Source organism: Ptiloglossa arizonensis, chromosome 2 (assembly GCF_051014685.1).
Source record: "Ptiloglossa arizonensis isolate GNS036 chromosome 2, iyPtiAriz1_principal, whole genome shotgun sequence".
Classification (NCBI taxonomy): Eukaryota; Metazoa; Arthropoda; class Insecta; order Hymenoptera; family Colletidae; genus Ptiloglossa; species Ptiloglossa arizonensis.
In genome coordinates, this window is record NC_135049.1 from 26,664,856 (window position 1) to 26,691,993 (window position 27,138).

General features: G+C 42.8%; 4 protein-coding genes and 1 long non-coding RNA gene across 10 annotated transcripts in view; 3 read left to right on the top strand and 2 right to left on the bottom strand.

The window, feature by feature from the left end:
* The first annotated feature begins 132 nt into the window (after positions 1-132).
* LOC143143272 (uncharacterized) lies at positions 133-985 on the top strand. The gene is made up of 2 exons (XM_076304342.1): positions 133-656; positions 848-985. Exon 1 carries the CDS (start codon positions 407-409, stop codon positions 593-595), a length of 189 nt encoding a protein of 62 aa, XP_076160457.1. The 5' UTR covers positions 133-406; the 3' UTR covers positions 596-656; positions 848-985.
* Positions 594-4,098, top strand: Lipt1 (Lipoyltransferase 1). 2 transcript variants are annotated; one of them, XM_076304340.1, is made up of 4 exons: positions 594-1,358; positions 1,853-1,960; positions 2,523-2,736; positions 2,975-4,098. In XM_076304340.1, the coding sequence occupies exons 1-4, from the start codon at positions 831-833 to the stop codon at positions 3,322-3,324; spliced, it is 1,200 nt and encodes a 399-aa protein (XP_076160455.1). In that variant the 5' UTR covers positions 594-830; the 3' UTR covers positions 3,325-4,098. The 2 variants fall into 2 exon arrangements, with proteins under 2 accessions (XP_076160455.1, XP_076160456.1); XM_076304341.1 differs by having other exon boundaries at positions 594-1,346.
* On the bottom strand, positions 1,666-8,254 carry LOC143143268 (uncharacterized). Of its 3 annotated transcripts, none has more exons than XM_076304336.1 (5): positions 8,078-8,254; positions 5,984-7,263; positions 5,531-5,764; positions 5,233-5,393; positions 1,666-4,980 (listed from the first exon to the last, which is right to left on the bottom strand). In XM_076304336.1, the coding sequence occupies exons 2-5, from the start codon at positions 6,227-6,229 to the stop codon at positions 4,380-4,382; spliced, it is 1,242 nt and encodes a 413-aa protein (XP_076160451.1). In that variant the 5' UTR covers positions 6,230-7,263; positions 8,078-8,254; the 3' UTR covers positions 1,666-4,379. The 3 variants fall into 3 exon arrangements, with proteins under 3 accessions (XP_076160451.1, XP_076160453.1, XP_076160454.1); XM_076304338.1 differs by lacking the exon at positions 8,078-8,254 and adding an exon at positions 7,363-8,070 and having other exon boundaries at positions 5,984-7,282; XM_076304339.1 differs by lacking the exon at positions 5,531-5,764.
* A 762-nt stretch (positions 8,255-9,016) lies between these two features.
* LOC143143271 (uncharacterized) lies at positions 9,017-22,986 on the bottom strand. 2 transcript variants are annotated; one of them, XR_012991073.1, is made up of 3 exons: positions 22,650-22,986; positions 13,021-13,140; positions 9,017-9,060 (listed from the first exon to the last, which is right to left on the bottom strand). It is a non-coding gene; the product is annotated as an uncharacterized LOC143143271 (long non-coding RNA). The 2 variants fall into 2 exon arrangements; XR_012991072.1 differs by lacking the exons at positions 9,017-9,060; positions 22,650-22,986 and adding an exon at positions 14,383-15,157 and having other exon boundaries at positions 12,566-13,140.
* Positions 9,685-27,138, top strand: part of Glut4ef (Glucose transporter 4 enhancer factor) — a 171,201-nt gene continuing 153,747 nt past the window's right edge. The window contains exon 1 of one of the 2 annotated variants that reach the window (XM_076304330.1): positions 9,685-10,924. In XM_076304330.1, the coding sequence (XP_076160445.1) occupies positions 10,535-10,924 (390 nt within the window). In that variant the 5' untranslated portion in view covers positions 9,685-10,534. The remainder of the gene's footprint in view (positions 10,925-27,138) is intronic. The other variant, XM_076304335.1, reaches the window with a different exon arrangement.

The window sequence follows — 27,138 nt, forward strand, 5'->3', positions numbered from 1 at the left end:
TTAATAGGGTGAATAGAAACATTTATGGAAGGGTACGTTTCTTAATATTTACGAGCCTGAAACAGCGCTGCGGGAGGGTAGGCGGATTATGAAGAGTACGTAAAGAGAGTTGCGTTGCGTTATCATGTGGCGGGTCAGCTGTACTTTGTGCTGCGAACTTAGATAACCTCTTGCGTGTATTCAAAGACCCCCTCTACTTTCTCCGACCACACGGAGTTCATATAACATCAAAATCCAATGCTTTAAGTATTCATTACGAATCCGCGAGTGCATTGATCAATTTTGGTGTACATTCATAACCGTAACTATCTTCAAGTGCTCCAACAGAAACACTTCGTGTCTCGAAACGTGAACCAGATAAGAAGTCACTGCTACGTACATATATCGTTTGTCGCGGGTAATTTGAATGTTCCTTTTCAAATTATCAGCACACGGAGGAATGCAAAAAGACTGTCGAGACTGTTTAGGTCTCCGATACCGTATCAACTCCCTGGATCAAACGTGGAAGTGGTTACATCAAACCATCGCCCTTCACGATTATTTGATTTCTATAACCGCAAGTCAATCCGACGTTTCAAGAAAGTCTGGCCATTAGAGCTGCTATCTACAGATAAAAATATTAACTGGAATCAAGGCTGATTTCGCCACATATAGAGGTAGTAAAAAAGCCTCACAGCTTTATTAGTTGAAGACTGATTTCACAAGCTAGCATCACACTGTTTTCAGGGAGTACGGTTTTTATATCGGTACCTAATATATTCATTGTTCAATTCATTTGTCGTAAGAGAAAACTTAAAAAGTAACTCAATTTTCACGTACCACGACAAAAAATGTCTCTTATTAACAGATTTATGATCGTCATTAAACGGGGAGCTCAATACAGCAATTTGTATCAAGTGTCAAGATACTCGACGAGTTTTAATCAAAATCAAGACGACCTTAATCATTCGATAAAGAAGTCAGTATTCATATCGCAATCCACTGATGTGTTCACCAATTTAGCACTAGAAGATTGGTTCTACAGGAACTACAATTTCACGAACCACCATCTGTTGCTCCTATGGCGTAATGATCCTTGCGTAGTGATCGGGCGCTATCAAAACCCATGGATCGAGTACAATGTTCAAGTGGCTGAAAAATGTGGTATAGTGTTGGCACGTCGAAATAGCGGCGGCGGTACTGTCTACCATGACAATGGTAATCTAAATCTGTCGTTCTTCACACCACGGGAACGGTACGACCGAAAATATAATCTGGGCATCATAACGAGAGCACTGTATCGAGAATGGGGTGTAAAAACTGATATTAATAAACGCGAAGACATCGTCGTAAACGGCAAATATAAAGTATCTTTTAATGTAATGTATAGAAGCGCATATATTCCTGCTTACACAGGGTGTTCCAAGAGTACGTACTGAATGAATGAACTCTGTCTCATAAATTTAATGAAGCGATAAACGAAAATAAAATAATACTCGTTGTTTTTAATGGAATGATATGTATTACATTTTTACATGTAAATACGCATAAAAATGATTATATGCTCTTTGATAATGAAAATTATATGCATATACGTTCACCTTTATGAAATATTAAGCATTAATACATTTTGAAATATCAATCTTTTTTGTAGTTGATGTACGTAACAAATTCTTATCGGTTTTTTTTTTTTTTTAAAGTTATCGTTATTGGAGGAAACATTGGACATCGGAATATATATTTCTTTTTTTCTTATTTTCTTTGTAAAGTTCATAAATTAGTACGTAATTTTGTAAATATCGAAAAAGAATTGGAACAACCTTTTTTCAACGCGCGTCGCAAAAACCCAATCTATATTTTCTTAACACTGCAGATATCTGGTACTGCAGCAAAATTAGGACGACCGAATGCATATCATCATTGCACTCTGTTGGTCGATGTAAATAAATCGGCTTTAAGCTTAGCCCTCGAAAGAAAAGAGGTAAATATTTTTCGAACGATTATCACATTTATCGTACAAAGTCTACTGAACAGTTGAGCGAAGACATATACAGGGTGTCTGATGCTTTTCACAATATCACTTCAGATAAGTGTTGCGTGAAGTAATTGCCAAATGATACAAGACACGCAGTTATACAATAAAACTATTGTACAATTCGGTATTTTTTCTTTAGGATTTGATACTAAAGATAACATTCTTTTTGTCTTAAGGTTATTTTAAGGTCAATGTTTTTTTTTTTTTTTCATTTAATGTTACATTGCTGTTTTAGTAAGTTTATTGAAAAATGTAACAATTTATTTAACAATACAAAGTCACCTTGATACAAACTTAAAAAAATGGAATAAGTTTTTGTGACAAATATCAAATTCTCAACTAAACTAATTCTAAATAAAAGATTACTTACTTCTACAATTTAGGAACTACTTCATATACTTACCCAGAGTCACTATATATAAGTCCATTTCATACATATAAGTGTAATTATGTTTTGAGTATATGTATTTTTATGTGTATATATATAAATGTCTTTATTGTATTACAGAATGATGTAGAAACAAATGCCACAGAATCTACAAGGTCTCCCATAATAAATTTAAAAGATATAAATTCTCACATATGTATGGACAAACTAATTGATGCAATAGGCTGGGAATACCTTCGTACGAAAGCACTAGTTTTAGAAGACGGTGGACAAGATCTTATTCAGCAACAGAAAGGGTTTCAATTTATCAATCCTACCGAAGATTGGTTTCCAGGTACATAATGTTAGAAGAATAAGGACATTTAATCCTTTTGTTATTAAGGTTTTGGTGTTAAATGCATGTGTCATGCATAGTGAATCCGTAGTCATAGTATATTAATAATATCTATCAACCTCTTATGTCTTTATTTAATATGCTAGATAGATTTAATTTATGTTCATATATGTTTGTTACATTACAAGATTAAACGAAACAATAGCTTGCCATCTAATAATGTATAATTATATTACAGGACTCAATAAATTAATAGACGAGTTTCATTCTTGGGAATGGAATTACGGAAAAACGCCAAAATTTATAATAACTCGTGTTCTGGATGTTTATATTGAAGACGACAAAGTTTACCGATTTAATCTCACGTTAGAAATTCAGAATGGTATCATTGAGGAAATCAAAATGAGACTTCCAGCCGGTTTAGTATCGAATGATTTTAGCCACGACGCAAGTGTGATAACTAATCTACGCGGTACGAGATACAATCACGAAGTAACAGAAAATATAATAGCCGCCATCGGTTGCAAGACTGTTATGTTAAGTACAACCCAAAATGTAGATAAAACTAATATGATTGCAACGCAATGATTAGACTCGACGGACAATCATAATGGTTGTGCCTAAATTGCTGCTTATTGTGTTGAAATTAAAACAAAGTTAATATACAACAAATCGTAAAAATAGTACGGATTTGTATAATATATTTGTCTCTTAAGGATTCTATTAACCTGAATATTTTCGTTATTTCAGAGTACGCGAGAAAGTTACTTACAAAAGTTTTAAAGTTTAAAGAAATACATAATATAATAATAATGGTTTTTTACAAGGGGATGTGTATAGGAGATTTACAGGTCAAGTTTATTTTTTCAAATTGAACAACCAATTTTTTATACTTCTAAAATAAAGTTGTTGCGAAACATATTGTTTTCAAAATATTTTAGTTTGTTCATTCTCTTATTTTAATTATAAAACTTGTTAGAAGATGTGCTTGATATTTTGAATATAAACAAATAGCAAAATACCTTAGTACTTCTATGCTTAGAATTTATTATACTATCAAAATCGAGCATAAAAAATTGATCGCCCATTTAAAGAAGTAAACTTGGTGATCTAAATCTCCTCTGTGCTTTCAAGTGTAAGACAACCATTATTACTATATTATGTATTTCTTTAAACTTTACAACGTTTATAAGTAATCTTGTTACGTATTGTTTAAAATAAGGAAAATATTTGGTAATTGTAATATAAATTGTAAGAAATGTATCCTAGATTATGTACTGTAGTTTTATATGTTTACACTATTAATATGTACTTGTGATTCTCATAAATCATTTGTGTTAATAAATACAGTTTGTGAATATATTCATTTGTGATTGTTTATCAATAACTTGTTTACTGAATTTAGTTTTAATCTGGTCTCCCAAAAACTGTTGCTCGTTTAATTGGTATTTAGTGGTCGATTGCTCAGATTTTAATATGCAGCGCATAACAACAACTGTGTGTTTGTATCAATAATTAGTAAAGTTGCATGAAAACTATATAACGCATGAAGATTTGAAATTTAAACACTTATTAAATTATACAGTTCACTGTGTTTGTCAATTTTGTTCAGTTATGCCACAATAATGAATTACTTTTTAAAGTTATGTATTCCTTTCTCTATATTCGGTAGTATTGTTACTGAAATTTGAATGTCTCGACAGACAACGGTAAAGACTCGGTTGTAACACAACATCCCGATAGGATGGTGGAGGAGTGTTTGGACAAGATTCTGTCAAGAGTACAGTACTGTCTATACTATTGTGTAAATATGAATTCGACAGTAGAGAGAATCTTTGGAAAGCATCATTATGTTCTTGATGCCAATGTCTAGTACATATACATCTTCCAGACAGCCATATATAAGAAATAACCATTCCACATGCAGCACCACATATAAAACCGATACCAAGGAACCAAAAGAAAGCAAAACTGTGTTTTTGATTTTCTGTTTTTTCGTAAGTTGACAGATTTGTATTGTTTGGATTCGAGAAGTTATTCTTGGTTACCAATTCAGTTTCCTGAATAGTTGTATTCTTAATTGTCCAATGATGGTAATCTTGTTGTTTCTTTTTAGGTGGAAGAATCATCTTTTCAAATTTCTTCGGGTTCGTTTTCTTAATACAAACTTCATCAAATTCTATCTGTTTGTCTGTAAGGTATATTTGCAAATCGTACATAATTTTGTTACAAGACCATGGATTTCTGGAATAAAAAAACATGTTTAAATTTTACTTGTACCTTAATGGTTTCTTGTATATCTGCATATGGTAAAATGTTTGAATAACGAAAAAAATGTATACTATTTTTATGTAAATTTTGTTTCCGATTTTAAACCGAATAAACGAAACACAAACTAATTATGAAAATAAAAATTTAGTTTTTATTTGAACAAATTATTTTAGTAAAACGGTGTAAAAATATATTAGATATTTTTAACTGTCTCATTTATCATACCCTTCTATATTTAATTTCTTCAAAAAATACAATGTGCTCACGACTTGGCTGCTCATCTGAATCATTAAATTGTTTGAAAGATCGAGGCGTTGAATCTGCTTAAGTCCAATAAACGTGTCCGCAGGTAAATGACTAATCTGACATGAATCCAAGCTGAGCTCCTAAACAAAAATGTATTTTATATTGTTAACAGTGAAGTCATCTTTTGTGTAAAAGAATAATTCGTAAATAACTTTTCTTTCTACTGTAAGATCAATTTTTATAAACAATAAATATGAATTATTGTTTTTGTAATTACCGTCAGCCAAGAGGATCGCAATTTTGGAAGATATGAATTGAAATGGTTTCTCGATAACTTTAAAATCCGTAAATTTTTGTTTTGGGCAAAAACGTCGTCCAGAATATAGTAAAGGTGGTTTTTCGACAAATCTAACACTGATAAATTGTCGAGGTTATCGAAAGCATTCAAACCGATTTCACTGATCGTATTCCCAGAAAGATTGAGGTACTTCAATCTTGTCAATCCTGCATTCTAGAACAATATACTCTTTATACGTGTATTTTCGACAACTATTGAACCATTATTATTCATTTTAATAATGTTTAATTTAAACTATTTAAACTATTACGTATAAAAATTATAATTAATAATTTTATGAAAATATCTTTAAAGTATTATATCACGGTACATATATTTACACTTCCAAAAAATGTATCTTCAGGGATTATTGTTTCGTTCAAATATACTTACTGCTAGGTCAAAATTGTTTATTAAGGATATCACATTATCTGACAAGTCCAAAGCCTCTACACTGTTCGGTGCACCTGTATCTATGTTATAAAGATGGCAACCTGTGCAAGAGACGCGCTCTAACATGTACCAAGTATCACATACACAAAACTGAGGACACGTTTCGGAAGATTGTGCTGCAAGTATCGTCCCGATGAAATTCAGAGTGAGCGAAACCACCAAACCAACGGTGGTGCCATCAGTCATGGTAATAAAGCGTTAAATGAACTTCGCAAAAATACGTTATACCGATACTTCAGCGAACGATTTACCGTAGTAACTTTACTCACGATACGACTGTATTACATTTTTACGGGGCTTGCGATTGCCTTGCTAATGTAATCTTATCTTACTACACGTCTATGTGTACAGCTCGTAGATGTGTTAATGATCGGGATACGTCATCGTGTAGCGTCTCAATGCTTTTCTTGCATTTTTTTTCGGGAAACGGATGGGATAACGGATTTCCACGAAAACTGTACAGAATTACCCGAATAAATAAAACTTGACGAAAACACAATTGTTTACGACGAGACGTTCTTTCCGTCGTTAGTAATCTTTGAATATTTATTTATCGAAATTTCGGGAATTAGGAAATAAATAGGGTTTTCCTTAAAGAAAGAACAATAGAAAATATAGTTAGGGATTAGATGTTATTTGTCAGACCTTCCGTACCAATTCTTCGAAACTGACTGACACGCCTTGCGAGCAGGAACAATGGAGTATCATAAATAGGGGGTAATTCTTTGAAAAGCAACTTTACCGCAAACCAAAACTGATGACCGCGATAAATTTTGTCATAAGAACCAGTGATAATAAGAAAAACGAATTTTGTGTCCGAGATTGAATAATCTCTAGACAAACAATATTGAATTAAAATATATTTAATTTGAAAAATAAATTTTCTAATACTTTGACATTCAATTTTTAAATCGGGACGTAAGTTTTTATTAGATAACAAAATATTTTTTTCCGGAATAATTATTTTTATACATCAAATTGTATACGTACATTATTAAAAACATGCAGAAATTTCTATTACACTTTATTTATCAGTTATTGAAAAAAATAAAAATGAATAATAGAATTTGATAAAACGTTTGAACGAAATTATCATATATCGCTATCGACAGTTTTTTGCTCACGAAAATGAAGATGTCGCAGCACCACCATTTCCACTGGTTTCAGGTTCGCTGTATCCTATTGCAGCATTGCAATCACTTGTCATTTCAGCAAAAGCACTAAAACAGTTAATTATATCTAAACGATTGTCGTGAGTGAATTAAAAAAAAAAATAATAATTATAGAAACTTCGTATAAAAATCATTAATACTACCCACTTTATTAAACATTTCCACGTAGTAAATGCTTCCAGGAGAATTTAAAATATGTTTATGTTAAATGATCACATTGAGACAATGATGATGACTAACAAGGAAAAGTTCACAGGTGTAACAAAGATTGTTTAATGAAATTTTCTATAGTGACACGGCTTGAAATACCTAAGTGAATGACACATAGTTTTAGAAGGTCGATGGCTAACAATTCACGCGATATTTAGTGTTAAATATTGACAATTATTTATCTCGTGAAATTGAATCGAAATTGGGAGCAGTTGAAAGCGCAGACGTTTGTCTACCAAAGCTGTGCTATTTTGGCGCAAGTTCAAGCCCCTTTGGGAGTAGTTACCAAGATATAATTTTTTCGTTACTTTTTGTTTAGTCAGAAAGTATTTTTTTTATAAAAAAAAGTTAAGCTTAAAACGCGAATGTAAAAAATACTTATGCAATAAAAAGAAAAAACGTATATAAATTTATCTTATCATCGGAGATATACGATATTTAACATTAAATATCTTGTAAACTATGTATCGCCAATTTCAGTATTTCATGCTCAATTACCGTGTAAAATTCATTTTTTAACTCAACGTTACTCTTGGACACCTCTTTTTGTAAGACTCCCGTTAGATTGGTAACAAGAAATAATTACAGAGTAACAATATTTTTTTAATTGACGAAAAGGAACGATAGTCGGTGACAATTAAATGTTACTCACTAGCCCTTGGCACCTCTTCGAAGCTAAGCGAGGGGTAGCATTCAGTGAGCTAACAGCGCAGCGTGTTTATTGCGCAACATCCACGGAAATAAATCTAGGATAGGCTGCTGAGAACGCGTGGACCGTTGCCTTCTATTCGGCCTTACCATCCCTCCCCACTGCCCCTTCGCATCTTCCGGCCATTTTCATTGCTCGTCCTCCACGCCGCGCCGCCATGACAAGCATACGGTATGGCACTGCAACTGCCTCACCTTCGTCGACGACACGGCATCGGATCGATTTATCGGTGCAATAGTGTTTTCGGGATAAGCCGGCTTTTCGTTGACGTACTCATGATTCCGTGCCTCTTCAGAATCATCACTACTCGCAATGGTCAAACGATCACGGTCATGCACCAGTTTCCGAAAGTATGATACTACGCATCGGCTAAGAAAGTGAATCTTTACTGTCGAAGACTATCCACTCCGCCGTGTTTCGTCACTGGCGCCCTCAGCTGACACCAAGTGTTAATTCGTCGACGTTATTACAATTAAATATGAAATTGATCATGATGGTCCGTTCCAAAAATAACAAATACACGATTCCAATAGTACGTTAGTACATATGTACCGGCTTCGCGGCGAATTTTTTCATCGTACCTTTCGAGACTTGTTTGCAATTCGTTTCGTTTATTTTATAAACAGCGCCCGTTTGTTTTCTAAATAAATAAAATGGATACATTCCTCGCGGTGTAGTGACAAGCCTTGGAAATAGCTTCGAAGGTGAGGTTCTTTGCAACACACTTTCCGAAGCTCGAGCATCTTGCGAAGATATTTCACTCGGCGTGTGTCGTCACCGACCTTCTCAGCTGACGTAAAATGGCCGCCTTCTATTGACAGCTGAACCACACGCATCATTTTTCTCTGCTAAAACGCATTTTATTGCCATGAAATACGCGTTCCTCGGCTTCGTGCAGATATTACTCCCTCTTAATGTTAAGATCCCTGTAAAATTCAAGGTATTTCATTAAAACGATGACACAGTATGGTATTTGAGCGGCAGTAGGAATATCTTACGAAGCGAGGCTTCTTTGACACGAGTTTCGTATATGTCGGCAGACTGATCACTCGCATGGATTTCGTCACAAGCGTTCTCAGCTGATGACAAAATGACCGCCTTGTATGTTTAACGTTACCAGCTGATTACGAAAATCTCATTTAAAGAAACTGTACAGAATCAACGTTTCGAGTTGCTTTTCGACACTCGATCGACGAAATGGAGCGAAAGCACGTATAAATTCGTAAGATCTGTATGTAGTTTGGCGTACTTCGTACACAGGGGGAAAAGAGAAGGACGCCAGAAGGGACGCCGAGTACAGCCGTACGAAAAGTGGAGAGGGCTGAGAAAGTGGAGGGTCTCGTCGAGTCGAGCACTTTGGCTAGGGTTCTAGCCTGCGATTTTTTCCCGTTCTTCTCGTTGTCCGGGCGGACGGCCAATGAGAGTAAGTAGGTCAGCGCGCGCGTCCAATCGGTGCTCGAGGCCGGGTCACGTGGGTTTGTTGTTATCTATCAGCTGTTTTTCCCGGGCGGGCGGGCGGCCGGCCGGCGCAGTGAAAGCCGCTTGGTAGTCTCTCCTCAGTCCCTCCCGGTCGCTCAGCTGTGCGTCACATGTCGGGTACCGCGAGTCCTACTCCTGCCCGTATACCATCGCATTGTGTACCGCTTGTTCGTTCAGGCTACCGTAAAGCGCCGGATTTCTACTTACCGGCAAGCGTTAGTCATATATTATGCTATCTACCGCGTGCACGCCAACGTATTATCACAAATCGATCACGAAGTGCCTCGAACATGCGGACGGCGTGACAAACCCAGGCAACGGTGCACGCCGTTTTGTTGATACATTGAGTTCTGTGTTCAGGCCGCGAAGGCCGCCGCGTCCTTCCACGGTCTAAAAATCGATTCGATCGCAATCACGATTTCATGCGAAATTGTCGATCTAACCGGTGCATACGAGTTATCGGTAGAACGATGACCTAAAGCGACGTAATCTTCACGGGAGAGTTCGGTAAAATAGCAAAAATTCGAACGACGCGAACGGTGCATCGGTAATTAAATTTTCGGGAGTGAATTTTCCGAATGTTCGATCGATTTATAGGTACAATATCGATTGTGTCGTTTGCATTGTTCATCACGAGTTTCGAACTGTTGGACCGTGTGTGTATTATCTCCTGCTTCGCGGTGTGATCGATCAATCGACTTATCGTTTACGATTCACGATCGCGTCTAGTGTATTTCATCGTGGAAAGCTGGAAGCAGGCGAGAAGAAACTAGTGCAAATGAGCTTTACGAGAGACCATTCGGCGCGAGATACTTTCGAGAAAATACATCGCGGTGCTCCGTGAAAATCAGTGCGGTCGAACGATATATCGATTTACCGGGTGATCACCGAGAAATCGTTTATTAGCAGATCCCACGAATAATGTCGACGGGTAAGAGGCTGGCGAAACGCAGCATAATCGGCACCAGAGTGTGTGCTCCCGGCGAGGACGGGAAGTATTATAGTGGCGTCATTCACGCCGTAAAAACGCCGGCGTCAGCCGCCTCCGAGTCAGGCCTTAGCATTACACCGAAGACTCGTTACTCTGTGCGGTTCGATTCCGTGCCCGGTGGTCGTCCACCGAGTCCGAGCACCGAATACTCCGATCGCGACCTGATCGGACCCGGCTTCGGATCCGTTACAACCGCGCGACTCGTGCCCGGTCAGAAAGTTTATTTGACGTACAACGGACGAGAAATTCACGCGGAGGTCACGCAACATCGTGAGCATCTCGACGAGGTGGACGTAATAATCGCACCGAACGGACAAGAGGTGAGTAATAGTTTTATTTTTTACATGGCGGAAAGTTACCGGTCTTTCGGTAATTTTAGGTTAGGGTCAAACGCGTTCTATACGAACTAAAAAATAAATAAAAAAAAGAAAACGTTCAGTGGTACGTATTACGTCGCGTGTATTCAACGACGACAATACAAATTTCAATTTTCATCGAATCGAAAAATCGAACAGGGAAAAACGCGATTTCGACGAAGTGAGTTTATATACATATTCAGTGCAGCACGGTTTCACTTTTATTTACGTTGGGCGCACCGGACCTCTCGAAATAGACACGGGAAAGTTATATTTGCCCTGCGAATCGTCGACGAGCTGTTCGAAAGAAAAGGAACAAAGCTTCCGCGAGTGGAGCACGTTAAGCATAACGAGGTTTGATACGTCATCCGTACGCCCGCCGGGTCTCGTTGCATCCAAGCAGGTTAGCGCGCATCAAGCGCGGCTCGCGCGCCTGCGCACACGTCGCGTTCCTCTCTCGGTCGGCGTGAACGTCGGTAGGACTGCTTTCCAGAGCGGGGAAACGCGTTCTCGCGCGATAACACCACCCGGCTGCATCGATGACATGCTCGACAAATTGCAGCGTGTTTACATAGGCAAGAGGCGATTTTTCGTGAACAGGGCGACCGGATTGGATCCGCGGCGAGCCAAAAGGTAAAGACCTCGAAGCGGGTGACAAGCCGGGTAGTACGTCGGGTGTGTGCGCACGCCGTTAATCAGAAAATTTAATTTTCGTGACCTCGTTCTTAAAGCGACCTATAGAGTGGATGTTCCATTTACGCGGCGCGCATGAGCGAGAACACGCTCCCCCATCACGGGCGGGATAGAGAAGGATGGAAGGGGCAAAACGTTACCTTGCAACGTTGCATCTGGATGCGAACGTAGCCACGCTATACGCCACGCAGAAACCGGCGCGGCGGGCGGCGGCAATCGAATCCGTTTCGTTGGTGGTAATCTTGCGACCATTGAGAATATTCGCGAGTAAAAAGAGCAACCCGGTACGTCCGGGGACCCGGTCAGCGGTATATTATTCGTGGCGGACGAACACAACGAGCTAACGAATGGGTAGGAAATGCGCCTGTGCCTCGCTTGTGTGCATCCGCTAGCGGTATTAGAGTCGCGCGATACACCAGTGACGCCAGGTCGTCGATTTTCGACACGCCTATCTCGAGTTACAAGACGCGGAGAGCTACGCGGACGCGGCTCTCCGGAGCCGCGAATGTTTGTACATTCGTAGAAAAGCGTAGCGAGCGCAACGCAATAAATACCCCATAAAACGAGGGATAGCGCTATTACGGTCGGTCAGGCGTGGCGGAGAAATATACGCAGCCTCGATACCGCTATGTGGGCGCGGTTGGATTCGTAATGAGAAGCACTGGCGGAGCGCTATCCGTAAGCAAGGCTTACGTGTATGCGGGAGAGCTCGGTTTATGTACGAGGCGAGTACGGGTAGTACTTACTCGCCAGTGCACCGGCTACCGGTGACCCCACGTGGAACGCATTAGCGCAATATCTTTCTACCTCCGTTAGGTAGCTCAGGCGTGACCACGGTTCCATTTCGTGGAAACTTTACCGTGAACGCGCGAGCGCGAGCGCGCCCGCGCTCGCGCGCTTGCCGGTTCGCTCGCTCGGGGAAAAATGAACCGGATCTGGTCAAACCGAAGTGTCCGGTTCCGATATTTTTATGTTCACCCAGCGGATCTGTCCGTGATATTCGCGAGGAAATTTGTATATCGCTGTATTACGAAGGTATTTAACCCTTAATCATCTAGTAGACACTCACCCGGAGTAAATTACACACTGTTGCCTGATATTGATCGGCTACTTTTTAATTAGACGAACCGAAAATTAAATACACACGACAAAGGTACGGAAAACATTGTATTGTATCGAAAAATGGTTTTTACTTATAACTGTACAGCTTGTGTTTTTCCCTTTATCTTCGTTTCGTAAGCAGTGTGTGCAATTTTTGTTTAATTTAATCACAAAATAGCACGTGTACATCAAGCAACAGCGTATAATGTATTCCAGTGGAGGCTTACTAAATCACCGCGCGCCTACTTAAGGGGTAATGCGTGTACCTTTATCTATTGTTAGCAGCGTGTAGTGCAGTAATCCCTTGATATAATGACGGATTTCTCCCTCGATATGACGACGCCGATCCACCACTGCCGGAGACTGTACTATCTCTCGTAGTGTATCTAATTAGCGCGTACGATAATGAAAATAAATTTGTTTATATTTCTCAATTGATCTTAACGGGAGTAGGAGTATTAATTGGATATCAATGGATCGACAGGATTTTCCCAGTGACAATGAGTCCAAACACGACCTCGTTCGGACGGTTTTAAATTAAACGTGACTCGAATCGTTTTTAAAAATTTTTAATCACGTATACTTGGAAGTAGTCCGATCGAGGTCACGTTTGGACTCGTTCTCATCGGGAGAATCTCACGAATCCGTTGATAATACGTTTGCGAAGATGTCGCGCAAAAAATACAAATTGCGATTTTCATTAGCGGATACCGAGCGTTTCGCACACGAGAGACTCGGTCTCGAATCGAGACGAAAAAATGGTCGATTTTTCCTCGTTAAAATTCCTCGATAACCAATGACGTATTATCGTGGAATTGCCGTGCATCAGCTTCCAAATGCGCGTTTGCCGCAAACTTTCACGTCGGATTTATTTCTGGTTTATAATCACGGTCGAGCAACGTTTTCGTACCCTTCTCCATTGACTATGTTCGTCCGTAACCTTTAATCGCGGGGTGTCACAATTAATGCACCAATAGACTACAATGATGCAAGTAGTTTCGCGCGTCAGTACCTGTTTACACATGCTATGTGCAATACGCGTACATGGCTGACTTTTAGTGACGTCGAAGGTCACCGAAGCGTGAATCGGTAAATACTGGACAGCGTTTACCCGTTGGAGCAAGTATGTACGCGTAAGTGGTAATTTTCAAGCTCCCGCGCGCTCCCGTAGGTATCGTGCACTCGTCAATGGTTCGTGCAACGATCGAACATCCCGTTTTTATAACGTTCGGTTTCGCGATACGAGTCCGCGTCGAGGCCTGTGCGCGGTTTACCCTCACCTTTTACGAGACCGTTAAAGAAACGGGAAAACAAAGTAACTTGTACACGGATCCTCCACTTCCTTCCACCACAATAATACGCGAACCGGTCGTGGTTAAGTTTATTCTTCAAAATGAACCACGATAACGGGAGAGTAGCAACATTTTTATTTACATATTTATGTAAACCACTGTCGCGCGTCGAATACGATGATACCGTATCGTTTCGACGGACGATTACTTTTCGAAACGGTAATACAACGTAACATACGTTCGCTCTCGTATTATCATCGGTTAAGAAAATGTTCTGTCGCAATGTTCAAAGCGTTCGAACAATGGTGCTCGTATCACCCACGGTGTTCATATTACCCTGAATTCCCTTACGCCATACACGAGCGTCCGTCAATCGAGAGTCACTGCTGTCCGTCGCGTCCTGTGTTTCGACGTTTACGTGTCCTCGGCGCGGGGAGAGAGAGAGAGAGAGAGAGAGAGTTGAGTGTCACTGACGCCCATGCATTTCACCGCGACGAAAAGGTAACGCACAACATTGTACGCGTAATGCGTTCCGCGGCGGTACTGCGTTTCGCCGTTAAGCGCGACCCATCGGCTCTATCTACGGTCACCACGGAAATATCCGACCCGCGGGGCGCATTCGAAATAATGGCCGCGTTTAACGGTGTCACTGGTCACCGGCACGGGCGTGAGACGATTGAGTAAGAGATCTGCGCGCCGGTTCGTGCGTGGATCCAAAGATAGATATCCCGGCAGCGGCTGACCGAACCTAACTGGCCCGACTATATCTATATACATACGTACGGTGTCGCGTCCTCGGGATAACCGCGCGATGTAAACATTAGGAGCGATCCTTCGACCTCGGAATATTCTTCTTCTCGTTCGTTAGGAACGGTTCTAATACGGGGATAAATACGTATTACGATATTTGACGAAGAACTACGATTCGAGCGCAACGAAAAAGAAAACATTACGTGGAACGACCGAACGCGAACAAGCAAGATTTTGAACGATTTGGAATTCGACTTTCGACTCGTTCGATACTGTCTCGAACGTACAGGATAAAATAACCGCTTTTAACGTACGACGCAAGCTCGATAGGTTAACTCGGAAACGTGCCTTGAGGTTTCGCACGCGAATCGATACAAGGTGTTCCGCGAAGATGGGACGAGTTCGTGAAAAATTCTCGCCCGAAGGGAATTGGAAAAAATCCTGTATCGTTTTGCAATCCGGTGTTTCGTTTTCGAGATAGGAGTGGTTGAAGTTTACCGTAGCGGCTTCCCCGGTACGCGCTACTTATATCCCAGTCAGCTGATCGCGCGGCTGCACATACGCGCACTCACACACGGGGAACACGTGACCGTGACGTTCGCACGCGTAAACACTTTAATTGTTTATATCTCGATAACGAAGCCGCGGATTGCAAAATGGAAAAGGACCTTTTGACTCGTACCGATACGGCGGGATCGAATGGTCTCGATTTATAAAAAACGAATCCGTATGAAATCCGATTTCGAGAACCACGATGATTTTCGCGCAGTTTCGCTGTTCTCGAAAGTTCCGTGGGAAAATTCTCTCGTCTTCGCATTGTTTCTCTCGTTCCCTGTAGCGACTCTTCTCCGAACTCTCGTCACGAAAATCGTGTCGGGTTACTCTTTCCACGAATTTAATTCGTTATATCTGATCAGAAAACGGTGGTTTCAAGAGAGTATTGCGAAATGTAAACAAAAAGAAGTTGACGTCATAGATTCGCAGCGATTCGATCCGGCCTTGAGCCCGCTACTAGTCCCAAGCGATCGGTTAGCGGGAAGCCACCATAGTGGCGCATTGTACCGAAAGGGTTGATACATATATATATATATATATATATATATATATACGCGCACGCACACACGCGTCACACCATCGGAGCAACCGCGCGATGTAAACAAGTCCCCCGGTAAATACGTTGGGCTTGTCCAGTCGGTGACGTAGCTACGCGGATGTTTCTTCGTGCCGCCGCGATCCCGCGCGTTATCTATTCGCCGCTGACACTTCCGGTAAATACGCCTTATCTTCAATTTGCTCTCTCCTCCTTTTCGCTTGGCTATGTCGAGGCGAGCTTCGCCCGGGGAATCCGGCATGTTTAATTTCTCTCGTTCGCAGAACCGGCGAGCGTCCATCCAACAGCTGCTGACAGCTCGATGATACACGACGGATAATTCATTGCTCTAGTTGCTCGCGCCGCGCAGCAGCAGGTGGCCAATCTCTGTACCCCGTCCCCCTCCTTCTTACGCCCGATCCGTTCGAGGTTGCGAACTCTCGGCGAAAGAAATTAATTATCGAGAGCTCGATACATTTCGCGGGCTCTTTGTTCGCGCGTGTTTCGGGTGTTACGATTCATTGGTTAACTCCGCGCAAATCTACTAGTTTGTCATCGATCGTGGGCGAGCGGTTTGTAAATCCAGAAAGAGTAACAAAAAATAGAATTCGATCAAACGAATTATAAATCAAACGATATTGGAACAGAAGACGTCCCGAGTGTTTCTCGACGTTGAATTTTTGGTTAGGTTCGTACATACAGAACTTTTTGTACAAACTCGAGAATTCGTAAGGCAAAGTCCTTTGGTGTTTAATATTTCGATCGTTCCATTCCAATCCTTTTCGAGGATAATACGGAAAATGAATTTAAAAGACGGAAAGAATTATTGAAAAAATCTTCTCTTTTCTATACGATACGTATTCACGAAACGTGTGTTTCTTCTTTGCTACACGGTAGGTACCCATCGATGGTTAAATATTTAAGTATATCGTGGAAAATTATTTATGGTTGTTGGACCAACGTGTCGCGTCGAGTCCCTGGTCGCAACGATATCCCCGTTGCTGGAAAGAACCGTGTCCGTTCACGTTGGTCTTCTTCGCGTACTTTTCATTTGCGTAATGCCACGCATCAGCGTGCCATGCGGCGTGAACTGCCGCGCATGCGCACCACCGGCGCACGGGCTATTTAAAATAGTACTCGAACAGGCCGGAATCTACAGTGCGTGTTCTGTTGCACGGGATTATGTCATACGTGCTTGTACCACTTTGCCGGTAAATAGGTTACGCAAGATGGATCACGGATGGCCACTCTGTGCAAGTATTAACTTATAGTCACGGACCGGCTGGCGTTCATGTATCCGTCTACGCTTCTGGCTACGAGCAGAAACTGGAAACGATACGAGGAGGCACCGTGGATTGAGCGTGTTCCCTTGGTCGCGGCGAGCTCCACGCGTTATAAATTAATATCTTTCGCGGGGCTCGCTCTACACGGGGTTATTTTTATCGATCACACCGGATGACTTTTCGGTGTCCGCGGCATAAACAACAGCGAAGACAAAGGGTGACCTATGATTCTGGAACTCGACTCCTCGCTCGAGATTTTTTTTATCACCAATGTATGGAATTATTCCGGGAACGGTTGCAATTACGTCACATAATTTCCTGCGATAAATTATAATCGGACGGAACTAATAGACGCGCGCGTCCATGTTTTCCTAGAAAATTCCGCCCGGAAAATGGGCGACCATTTATCATGGAACTGTCTACGAAAAATCAAACGTACGCAACGTAGAATGGGTAGATAGATACCCGAGATCCCGATTATAACCGATATTGTTGCTACGACATCCGAACGTTTTTACATATCGATACGAGAAAATTACAGCCGAGGCGTCGTAACCTCGAAACGGTTAATTGCAATCTTGTTCGCATTGACTTCGAATTTTTCAGCGTATCGAAAGGATCGCGAGGTTCTCTTCCATTCGAAGACGAATAAACGTTGGGAGAGATTAAATTTCGCGGTTTCTTGGAAGTTTTTTATTATTTTTTTCCGCGACTCGATTATTGACAAAAAAAGAAAAAACGTTCATTTACGGAGAAACGTTTCTCTCCATTGTTCCCGATAATCGACGTTCCACCGTACGAATTAAAGTTATGACGTTATCGGGGATACGAGGGGAACGATCAATTCTCCTTTCTCCTCGTAAAGTGCTGTAAGCTTGATTTCGGGTTTGGAAACAACATGGCGGTTAGTTGCGTCGACCGGCCGTTAGAGGCACTGCATCCTAGCCGATCGCTCGTAAAGTCGGTCATAGAGTTTACAATGCAACGCCTTCTCTCTACTGCTCGTGCTCTGCGGCCTCTCTCCCTCCGTGGTTTGGTTTACCGCGATTGCGCCCGTGTAGCAATCATTAGCACGCTTGAGTACAATTACCTTGGATATTGGAACAGCTCTGTGACGGTGCAATACATATGCATCGCGGTGCGATCGCTCGCAAGGCTCCGATCGAAACCGGCGCGTAGTACGCGCGAGACGCGCGGACTTTTAATAAGTTGCACGCCCGACGTGACGGCACGGAATTGCAAAATGGAACGCGCGTGCCGGTACGATTACCCGGAATCGTCGTTCTCGAATTCCATCGGGCGAAGCAATCGCCGCTCGTGGCTCGCGACCGCTCGCTACGCGTTCCACACCGTTGTTGGGGGACATCGTGGTGTTACTCGAACAGCATTCGTTTGACCGTGAATGGGGTTATCATCCCCGGAATCACGGGAAAAGACCACGCGAGATGGAATTGGACACAATTTGTTTAGGTTGGTGAAACGCAATAGGTTTTCGATAAAATAACGAAAATTTCCATCGAACGACTAGAAAGGAAAAGAATCGAATTAACTCGAAAAATTAAAGTAACAATGTACAGTACTTTTGCAACGAACGTACACAGTAGAGAGCGATAAAGAACTTTAACAAATTTTGTAAGGTTACGTTTTAATCGAACAAGTATTTCTGACTTCGGACAACGGTTAATAATTTTTCGTTCCTGCTGTACGACAATGGGAAAATTGTGGCCAATCGTTTCTTCGTAACTTGATTTTTTCAATTTATCATTTGAGAGAGAGAGAGAGATTCGACGAATGAGAAATAAGAGTAGGTTGTTTCAGCGCTTCGAAAAGTTTGGGTGGTACTTTTGGAACGATACGATTGGTAACCCTAACCGTGAACGAAACTTCATTGTCCGTGTGAAAGTAAACGAGCGTGTCGTTCGAAATTCGTGCCAAAGCGCAGTCCTTGATTTCGAGCGCGGAACGCGAAACGTCCTGAATGGTCGATATAAACAAATAAAATCGCGAACTTTTCAGAATCGAAACGATGAATCGAGAACCGAAAATATTTACGACAGTGTATCCGATCGCGTCGTACTTTCGACCGTTTTCTTTTTTTTCGGTAAGGTTGGCGCACGCTTCGCAAAAACAGCTGATTGTGAGCACAACGCGCGTAAGTTTATGCGTCTCGTCTCCCACCCTAACAATATCAGTCGTAAACCAGTCGTACTGACGTAACGATGCAGCACGCGTCGTAAATTATGATCGATAATGTAACCTTGTACGAACGAAGGTAACATACGGTAGAATGTGTATCGCGTAAGTCCTCTGGGACTTTCTAGCAATTAATATCGATAATACCGAACGAGGAAGGCACCGCGTGTGGTATGACGCTTCGCTGTAACTGTATTTATTTGCAACATAATCTTGGCAAAACTCGTCAATTTGTCAATAACCGATTGTTGTTACTATCCAGTTACGATACATTGGCATTCGAACGATCCAATAAAATGAGGATCTCGTTGGGGACGATACTGGTATTTGTCGATTGTCTGTGTAAATTCGAAAAGAATAGGTTATTTTATAGAACGTAGAATCCGTATGGCAGGTTTCTATCGCCGTAGAGTTCGACGGTGCTGCCCCTGGTGAGCGGCCGGTGGTACAAAAACTTAGTACGCGCGTTGTACCGCATAGGACGCGAGGACGCGAGGAAAAGTGGCGCGTATCTGCTGCACCAAGAGAAAAGCGAGGTCGGGCCTTTCTCAGAAAAGTGGGTCGAGAAGGTACCGATCGTATACAAGAGTCGGTGTTGCGTTCCACGCGCGAGATTCACAAGGAAAGGCGTCGCGTTGTTCGTCCTCGTACGAACGCGCGTGCAACGCATCCTGTCGACTCTCACGGACACGAGGAGGTATTGGGAAAACAGGAGAAAGAGTTCTACACGCGGCGAGGCACCGATCGAGCTTCTTTTTCTCGCATTGTTGCGCCGCTCTTGTTTCTTGCTCGCTCTATGACTTTCCAACGTGGCGAGCCGGCTTCCGACAATGCATGTGGGACGAGATAGGTGGCCTTCTGTGCCATCGATTAAACGATTTTATGCCGCCGCACACCGGTGAAAAGAACTAGCGCCGAGAGTAGGTGGCGATATGGGGGCTACGTACGAGAAGTGTCTTATTGGATGTCGAGACTCCGACGATTTAACAAGACGAATGAATAAATTACTCCTACGAGGCCTAGGCTCGCGACGTAGGGCGTGTACCGGCGTACCGTGTTTACACACCGCGGAAAAAAAAAAGAAGAAAAAGAAACTAACCATCGGCTGCACGATGATTCCGAACGACCGTGGAATATAATCAGGTATCGTGATAACTTCTCTCCACCCGTAACACGTTGCGACACGCTCTCTCGGGTACGGGCCACCGCGAACATTTCGAAACACGTGGGACGATTCGCGATCTACGGACGCGCTTTTCGTTCGTCGCGTGCGGTGAAATCCGTACGATCAGGGGCGTGCGTTATGGCCGCAAATACCGCGATCGCAATGCGGAAGTCGCGCACACGGTTAACCTATGGTTCTCGGAGAATCTAGGTTTCCCCGAACGATCGTCGTTTCTGATCGTACGAGATACCCTCGCATCCGTGACTCGGATTCGTTGGTCGTTACGCGGCGGGGCGGGAGGGAGAGACGAGAAGATGGATGCCGGGCAGAGCGTCGGTCGTCGACGGGTGTGGGATCGGGAGGGGAGGGGAGGGGGAAAAAATGAAAACAAACTTTCGCCGCGTAGAACGAGAAGCCTCGGTGTGTTCGAGTTCACGCGGTGCTGGTTAAGGCGCGTGTCGGAACGAGGAGGCAGCGTCGTAGGAGGCTACCGGCGACGGCGGTCGGAGTTGCCGCGGGACGGTGAACAGAGGGTGGAGGGGGAGGGGTGGTGGTGGTGATGGGCTTAAAAAGGGGCCAGGAGAGGGGCGAAAGGCGGCCACGTACTCCGTAACAGAAGAGAGGAGCGTGTGCCAGCGTACATTTTACGCAACGTCGCCTGTGATGTAACGAGAGCGGCGCGTATAGCCCGGCAGCGCAATAGTGCGCTCGCGTAGGGCACGCACATGCGTCGAAAAGGTGCGCGCGTTCGCTCGTTCGCTCTCTCTCTCTCTCTCGCTCTCGTGTTCGCTGGCTGCCGGTAGGATTCGTCCGGCGTCCCGCCGTACGGCGGCGTGTTCACCCGGTTTCGCTGGACCCGGCTGAAACACAATGACCCAAATGATATCGTGAAGCGGGTCGCAGCCTAGATACCGCCGCGGGCCGGCCTTTTCCCGCCCGTCGACAATCGGCAAACGTAGTAGTGTATACCGCCCGTGCCACCGCCGCCGCTCGCAGCCCCAGATTTTCACTTTCGCGCGGGTGAACGTTGACACTCTCGCCTTTCGATAACGCGCGAACTGGATCGAGTGGCTCTCTTATGCATGCATGCATGCACGCGTGCGTGCGTGCGTGCGTGCGTGTGTGCGGCGTGCGTCCGCGGCTCGCGCGCCCGGATGAGCAACGGGCCTAGAAGCATAGTCGATGAATGAGTAAGCCCCGCTTAGACGATAACGTTTCTTTGTTCGATGTCGTTGGACGCGCGCCGACGTTCGTGTTCCAAGCTCGCGGATTGGTTTCAGCCGGTCCGATAATATCCGGTAGCCGTTAAACGGTCGCGCGTCCTTTTGTTTAATCGTCGCCGATCGGCGAGCCAATCGTGTTCTCGCGATCGCGGACGCAGGAAATAACACGTTGCCCGGTACGCGTCTAATTTCATTACTCGGATCGATTTTCTTTCCACTCGAATCTTTTTTCCATTCGGAGTGCCGTTAACGCAGACTTCCTTTTCGATTTGCGGGACACGTACTTACTACGCTTTATAGAGCGAATCGAATCAATTTCGTGCTCTTTGTCCAGTTGAACACCGGACCGAGTAATTTCTCCGTTTTCGAACCTTCGTTGTAATCTCAATTCTCGTTACGCGTCCACGAGGGACTTTCCGCTCGGTACGGGCGCGTGTTTCTGAAACGATTGTAGAACAATCCGTGACCTTGGTTCGTTAGTCTAGAATAGTTCCGAGACGAATCTGGAAGCTAGAAAACGTACCGGGAGAGATAAGAATGGCGCGGATAGATAAAAAAAAAAAGAAGAGAAAAATATCTGTCTCGAGAAATATCACGAATTTACGATTCACGGGTAAGGTCTACAGACCTCGGAATTAAACGAGTATGACTCGTCCGAAAGAGACGATTTAGCACGGACTTTCCAAATTACCAACCACCGTAATGGTACCGGTGATTCCGTGGAAAAACCCTCGCGATCATTACCGCCCGTAGTCATTACAAATCGAGTCCGACTCGCGCCAGAGTTACACGGACGAAACACTTTTCTTCGTTTGCTTTTCCACATGGCGGACGCCATTGCACCGCCGCTGCACGGATTACCGTTATCGCCGTTGCGTGACCTGCTTTTTGGTACATACCTTCTCTTAACGGGTGGAACACTACGAGACAAGGCGAACGGAAATATCGTCGAAGCCATCGCGGATCGCGATCATCGAAACGCGTACGAAGCTTCGAAGAGTTCGATCGTTGGGAAAAATTCGTTTTTCTTTTTCGTCTTCCGCGTTAAAAATTCAACGCGAATCACTATTTCCAAGTACCCTTGGATCGCCCCTCGAACCTCGTTAAACGCTCCGTAGTCGATGTTTCTCGAGATTTGCGAACGGACAAACGCGTTTCCACTTGGCTCGAGAAAACTGAAAACGGTTCGCAATTCCCCGAAACTTTCCCAATATCGTTTCGCGATACCGTTGGACCGCATTTACGCGAACGTATTTTCGTACATCCAACGTCGAAACGGACGATCGGGGGGTAGGTGTGCGCGATATCCGGTGCGCGAGTCCACCTCGGGCGATGTTTCTCGAATTCGCGCGGTGATCGTGACACACTTGATAAATTTAAGGCGGCCGGCGGACCTTCGTTTTCGAGCTGGTAAAATTTCAACAACAACGGTGGCGGACGATTTCCACGAGCGGCGTGTGACGTGTTACCCGCACAATGACGCACAAAGAGTAGGAAGAGCCGATGACAAGAGCGTTAAGGCCGCGCGCGGGCACAGCGAGAGGAATTGCCGCTCGCTCGTCACTCTCTGCTAGTGCAGAGTTCGTTTCAACGTCACCATTCGTTTGAAGAATAGATCGCTTCGGAACGGAACGCGAAACGACGTGGATCTCTCTCTCTCTCTATCTATCTATCTATCTATCTATCTATCTATCTATCTATCTATCTATCTATCTATCTATCTATCTATGTATCTATCTATCTATCTATCTATCTATCTATCTATCTATCTATCTATCTATCTCTCTCTCTCTTTCTTTCTCTCTATCTCTATCTCTATCTCTATCTATCTATCTCTCTCTCTTGCGAGATTTCGTTCGAGCACTCGCGACAAGTCTACCGTCACTGCCGGCACTTTTAATCGACGAACGCGTTGCGAAAGTCGATTCATTTAATCGGTCGTCCTCCTCGCGGTACATCCGACCATACGAGCTGGCTCGTTGCATACATTCTAAACGAACGAAACCGAAAGGGAAATACCGTACGAAATGTGAACGCTCCCACAGCCCCGTTAGTCAGCCAGTTCCTCAATTTCAATCGATAATTAAGTTCATCGTTCCACGAGAAAGTATACGCCGAGCAGAAGACGCGCACACGATCAATTGACCCGTCTACGCGATCGACCGGTTAGCTCTGCCATTCGAAAACGAGTACCATCCACGGGGAAATTAATTAGTAATTAAGTCGATGCTCATCATCATCGTCGTGTACCAGAATCGTTCGTGTCGATGAAACGGTCCAACCCGGGAGCCCAGCGGCCAACAACTCTATCAATTGAGCGCCGCTATTGGTTCGTTCGTTTCTCTCCGGGCACGGTATTCGAAAATGACAGCTGCCCACAGATACATTAATTAATAATTAGGTCGAAGTTCATCCGGCACCGGAGCGGTCCATGTCGCTGCAATAAGATACTACGACACTGGAATGCGAGAGGCACCTACAACGTCGATTGACCTACCCCCGTTACCGACTTCTCCTCCCTGCACCTAGTAGAAAACTAGCGATAGCTATGGAAAACGATAACCCAGGATCGAAGTTGATATTGGTGTATCGGGCCGTGTTACTTCGATCGAGTACTCCAACTTGGGGACACGAGAGATAAATACTTACGATTGATCTATCCACGTTTTGTTTCTTTCTCAGTGTCTATCTGAAAACGATTCTCATTGACGAAAAGAAGAGTGAGTAATAAGTAGACATCAATCCTTCAGCAGTCCAAGCCACCTTGATAGAATACTCCAATCTAAGCACATAAGAGATAAATACTCCTTCCAATTGATCTATCCATTCCATTGCCTTGTCTTTCTCTCAGTATCTAGCTGAAAACGATTCTCATTGAGAAAAAGAACAGTAAGTAATAAGTAGATATCAATTCTCCAGTAGTCCAAGCCACCTAGATAGAATACTCCAATCTAAGCACATAAGAGATAAATACTCCTTCCAATTGATCTATCCATGCCACTGTTTTGTTTTTCTCTCACTATCTATCTGAAAACGATTCTCATTGACAAAAAGAACAGTAAGTAATAAGTAGACATCAATTCTCCAGCAATTCAAGCCACCTTGATAGAATACCCTAACTTAAGCACACAAGAGATAAATACTTCCAATTGATCTATTTACCCTCAGTAATGTTTTGTTTTGTTTTTCTCTCAGTATCTATCTGAAAACGATTCTCATTGACAAAAAGAACAGCAAATAATAAGTAGATATCAATCTTTCAGCAATTCAAGTCACCTTGATAGAATACTCCAACTTAAGCACACAAGAAATAAATACTTCCAATTGATCTATCCACCCCATCGCCTTGTTTTTCTCTCACTATCTATCTGAAAACGATTCTCACTGACAAAAAGAACAGTAAATAACAAATATACATAAATCCTCCAGCAGTCCAACCAACCCCAGTATAATACACCGACACTGGAACAAGAGACCTCTCCTTCGATCGACTAATCTTCTCTCCTCACCTATCCCAACGGGACCCATCTACGAGAACGATAATCGACAATTAAGTTAAAGTCGATCGAGCACCATTCCACGTCACATCCATACCACGCTCGTCGATGAACGTTGCAAAGTGACGTTCGATCGACGAGTGTCGATCCACGATCACGAATGTTGACTCTCGTTTGGCCAAGTCGATCGTTAACAGGGTAATTCGTTTCGTCGTCCCGTTTTGTGGGTCGGCCAGCATCTTTTCCGCGCGAAATGTCTAAATGGCTCGAGGAGGGGTCAGTAGAATGAGTAAACGCGCGCTTGGTTGTCCGTAGGAGCCGGTTTTTGCGTACACGCCGCAACATTATCTGCCACAGCTGCTAATCGCTCGTGTTCGTTCCTTATTCATTGTCGTAAGTAAGTGTCGTGGATAGCGTCGCGGCGGTGCACGGTGGGGGGATTGTTGACGGTGTTGAGGAGTGACGTCACCGGTAGCAAGCTCGACACAGTGACACCGATCGCCGTTTCTACCGGGAGGAACAATCCAGGCCGGCAGCTGAACGATCAGCCTCTACCCCGCTTCTGTTTCCCTTGTCGCGATCGTCGTCACTCGTGCCGAGCGACGCACCGATACCGGCCTCGATAACAGGAGAAAAATATTTTCTTCGAGATAAGACGTACACTGAAACCGTGCCTCGATGCTGCTCTTTGTTCCATCCGGGACAATATAATTCTGAAACACGGGGGACCACCGCGTTCCCGCGATTCGATTCTCACGTGGTCGAGTAAGTCTCTTCGAACGGGTTTAAAAATTTGGTTTCTTTTCTTTCAATCTTTACGTTCATTTAGAAGATTAACATTGTTCGATTCTCAGTGTTCGAGTAAGTCACTTTAAACGGGTTTAAAAGTTTTGTTTCTTTTTTTCAATCTCTACGTTCATTTAGAAGATTAACATTGTTCGATTCTCTTGGATTCGAGCAAGTCTCTTCGAACGGGTTTAAGAATTTTTGTTTTCTTCAATATTTACGTTCATTTAGAAGATTAACATTGTTCGATTCTCACGTGTTCAAGCAAGCTTCTTCAAAGGGGTTTAGAAATTTTGTTTTTTTCAATATTTACGTTCATTTAGAAGATTAACATTGTTCGATTCTCAGTGTTCGAGTAAGTCACTTTAAACGGGTTTAAAAATTTCGTTTCTTTTTTGCAATCTTTACGTTCATTTAGAAGATTAACATTGTTCGATTCTTACGTGTTCGAGTAAGTCACTTTAAGCGGGTTTAAAAGTTTTGTTTCTTTTTTCCAATATTTACGTTCATTTAGAAGATTAACATTGTTCGATTCTTCTGTGTTCGAGTAAGTCACTTTAAATGGGTTTAAAAATTTTGTTTCTTTTTTCAATCTCTACGTTCATTTAGAAGATTAACATTGTTCGATTCTCATGTGTTCCAGCAAGCCTCTTCGAACTGGTTTAAAAATTTTATTTTCTTCAACACTTACGTTCAGTTAGAAGATTAACATTGTTCGATTCTTACGTGTTCGAGTAAGTCACTTTAAACGGGTTTAAAAATTTTGTTTCTTTTTCAATCTCTACGTTCATTTAGAAGATTAACATTGTTCGATTCTCTTGTGTTCGAGCAAACCTCTTCGAACAGATTTAAAAATTTTGTTTTTTTTTCTTCAATATTTACGTTCATTTAGAAGATTGCCAACGTTTTACGTTCAATTGTTCGATTCTCACGTGTTCGAACAAGTCTCTCCAAACGAGTTTAAAAATTTCTTTTTTTTTCAATCTTTACGTTCATTTAGAACATTAACATTGTTCCGACTATCATTTAGAATACACTTGTCCGTTCTCAGTCATCCATTTTCAATCCCATCGCAACTCGCGAGTGATCGATTATTTTCTACGAG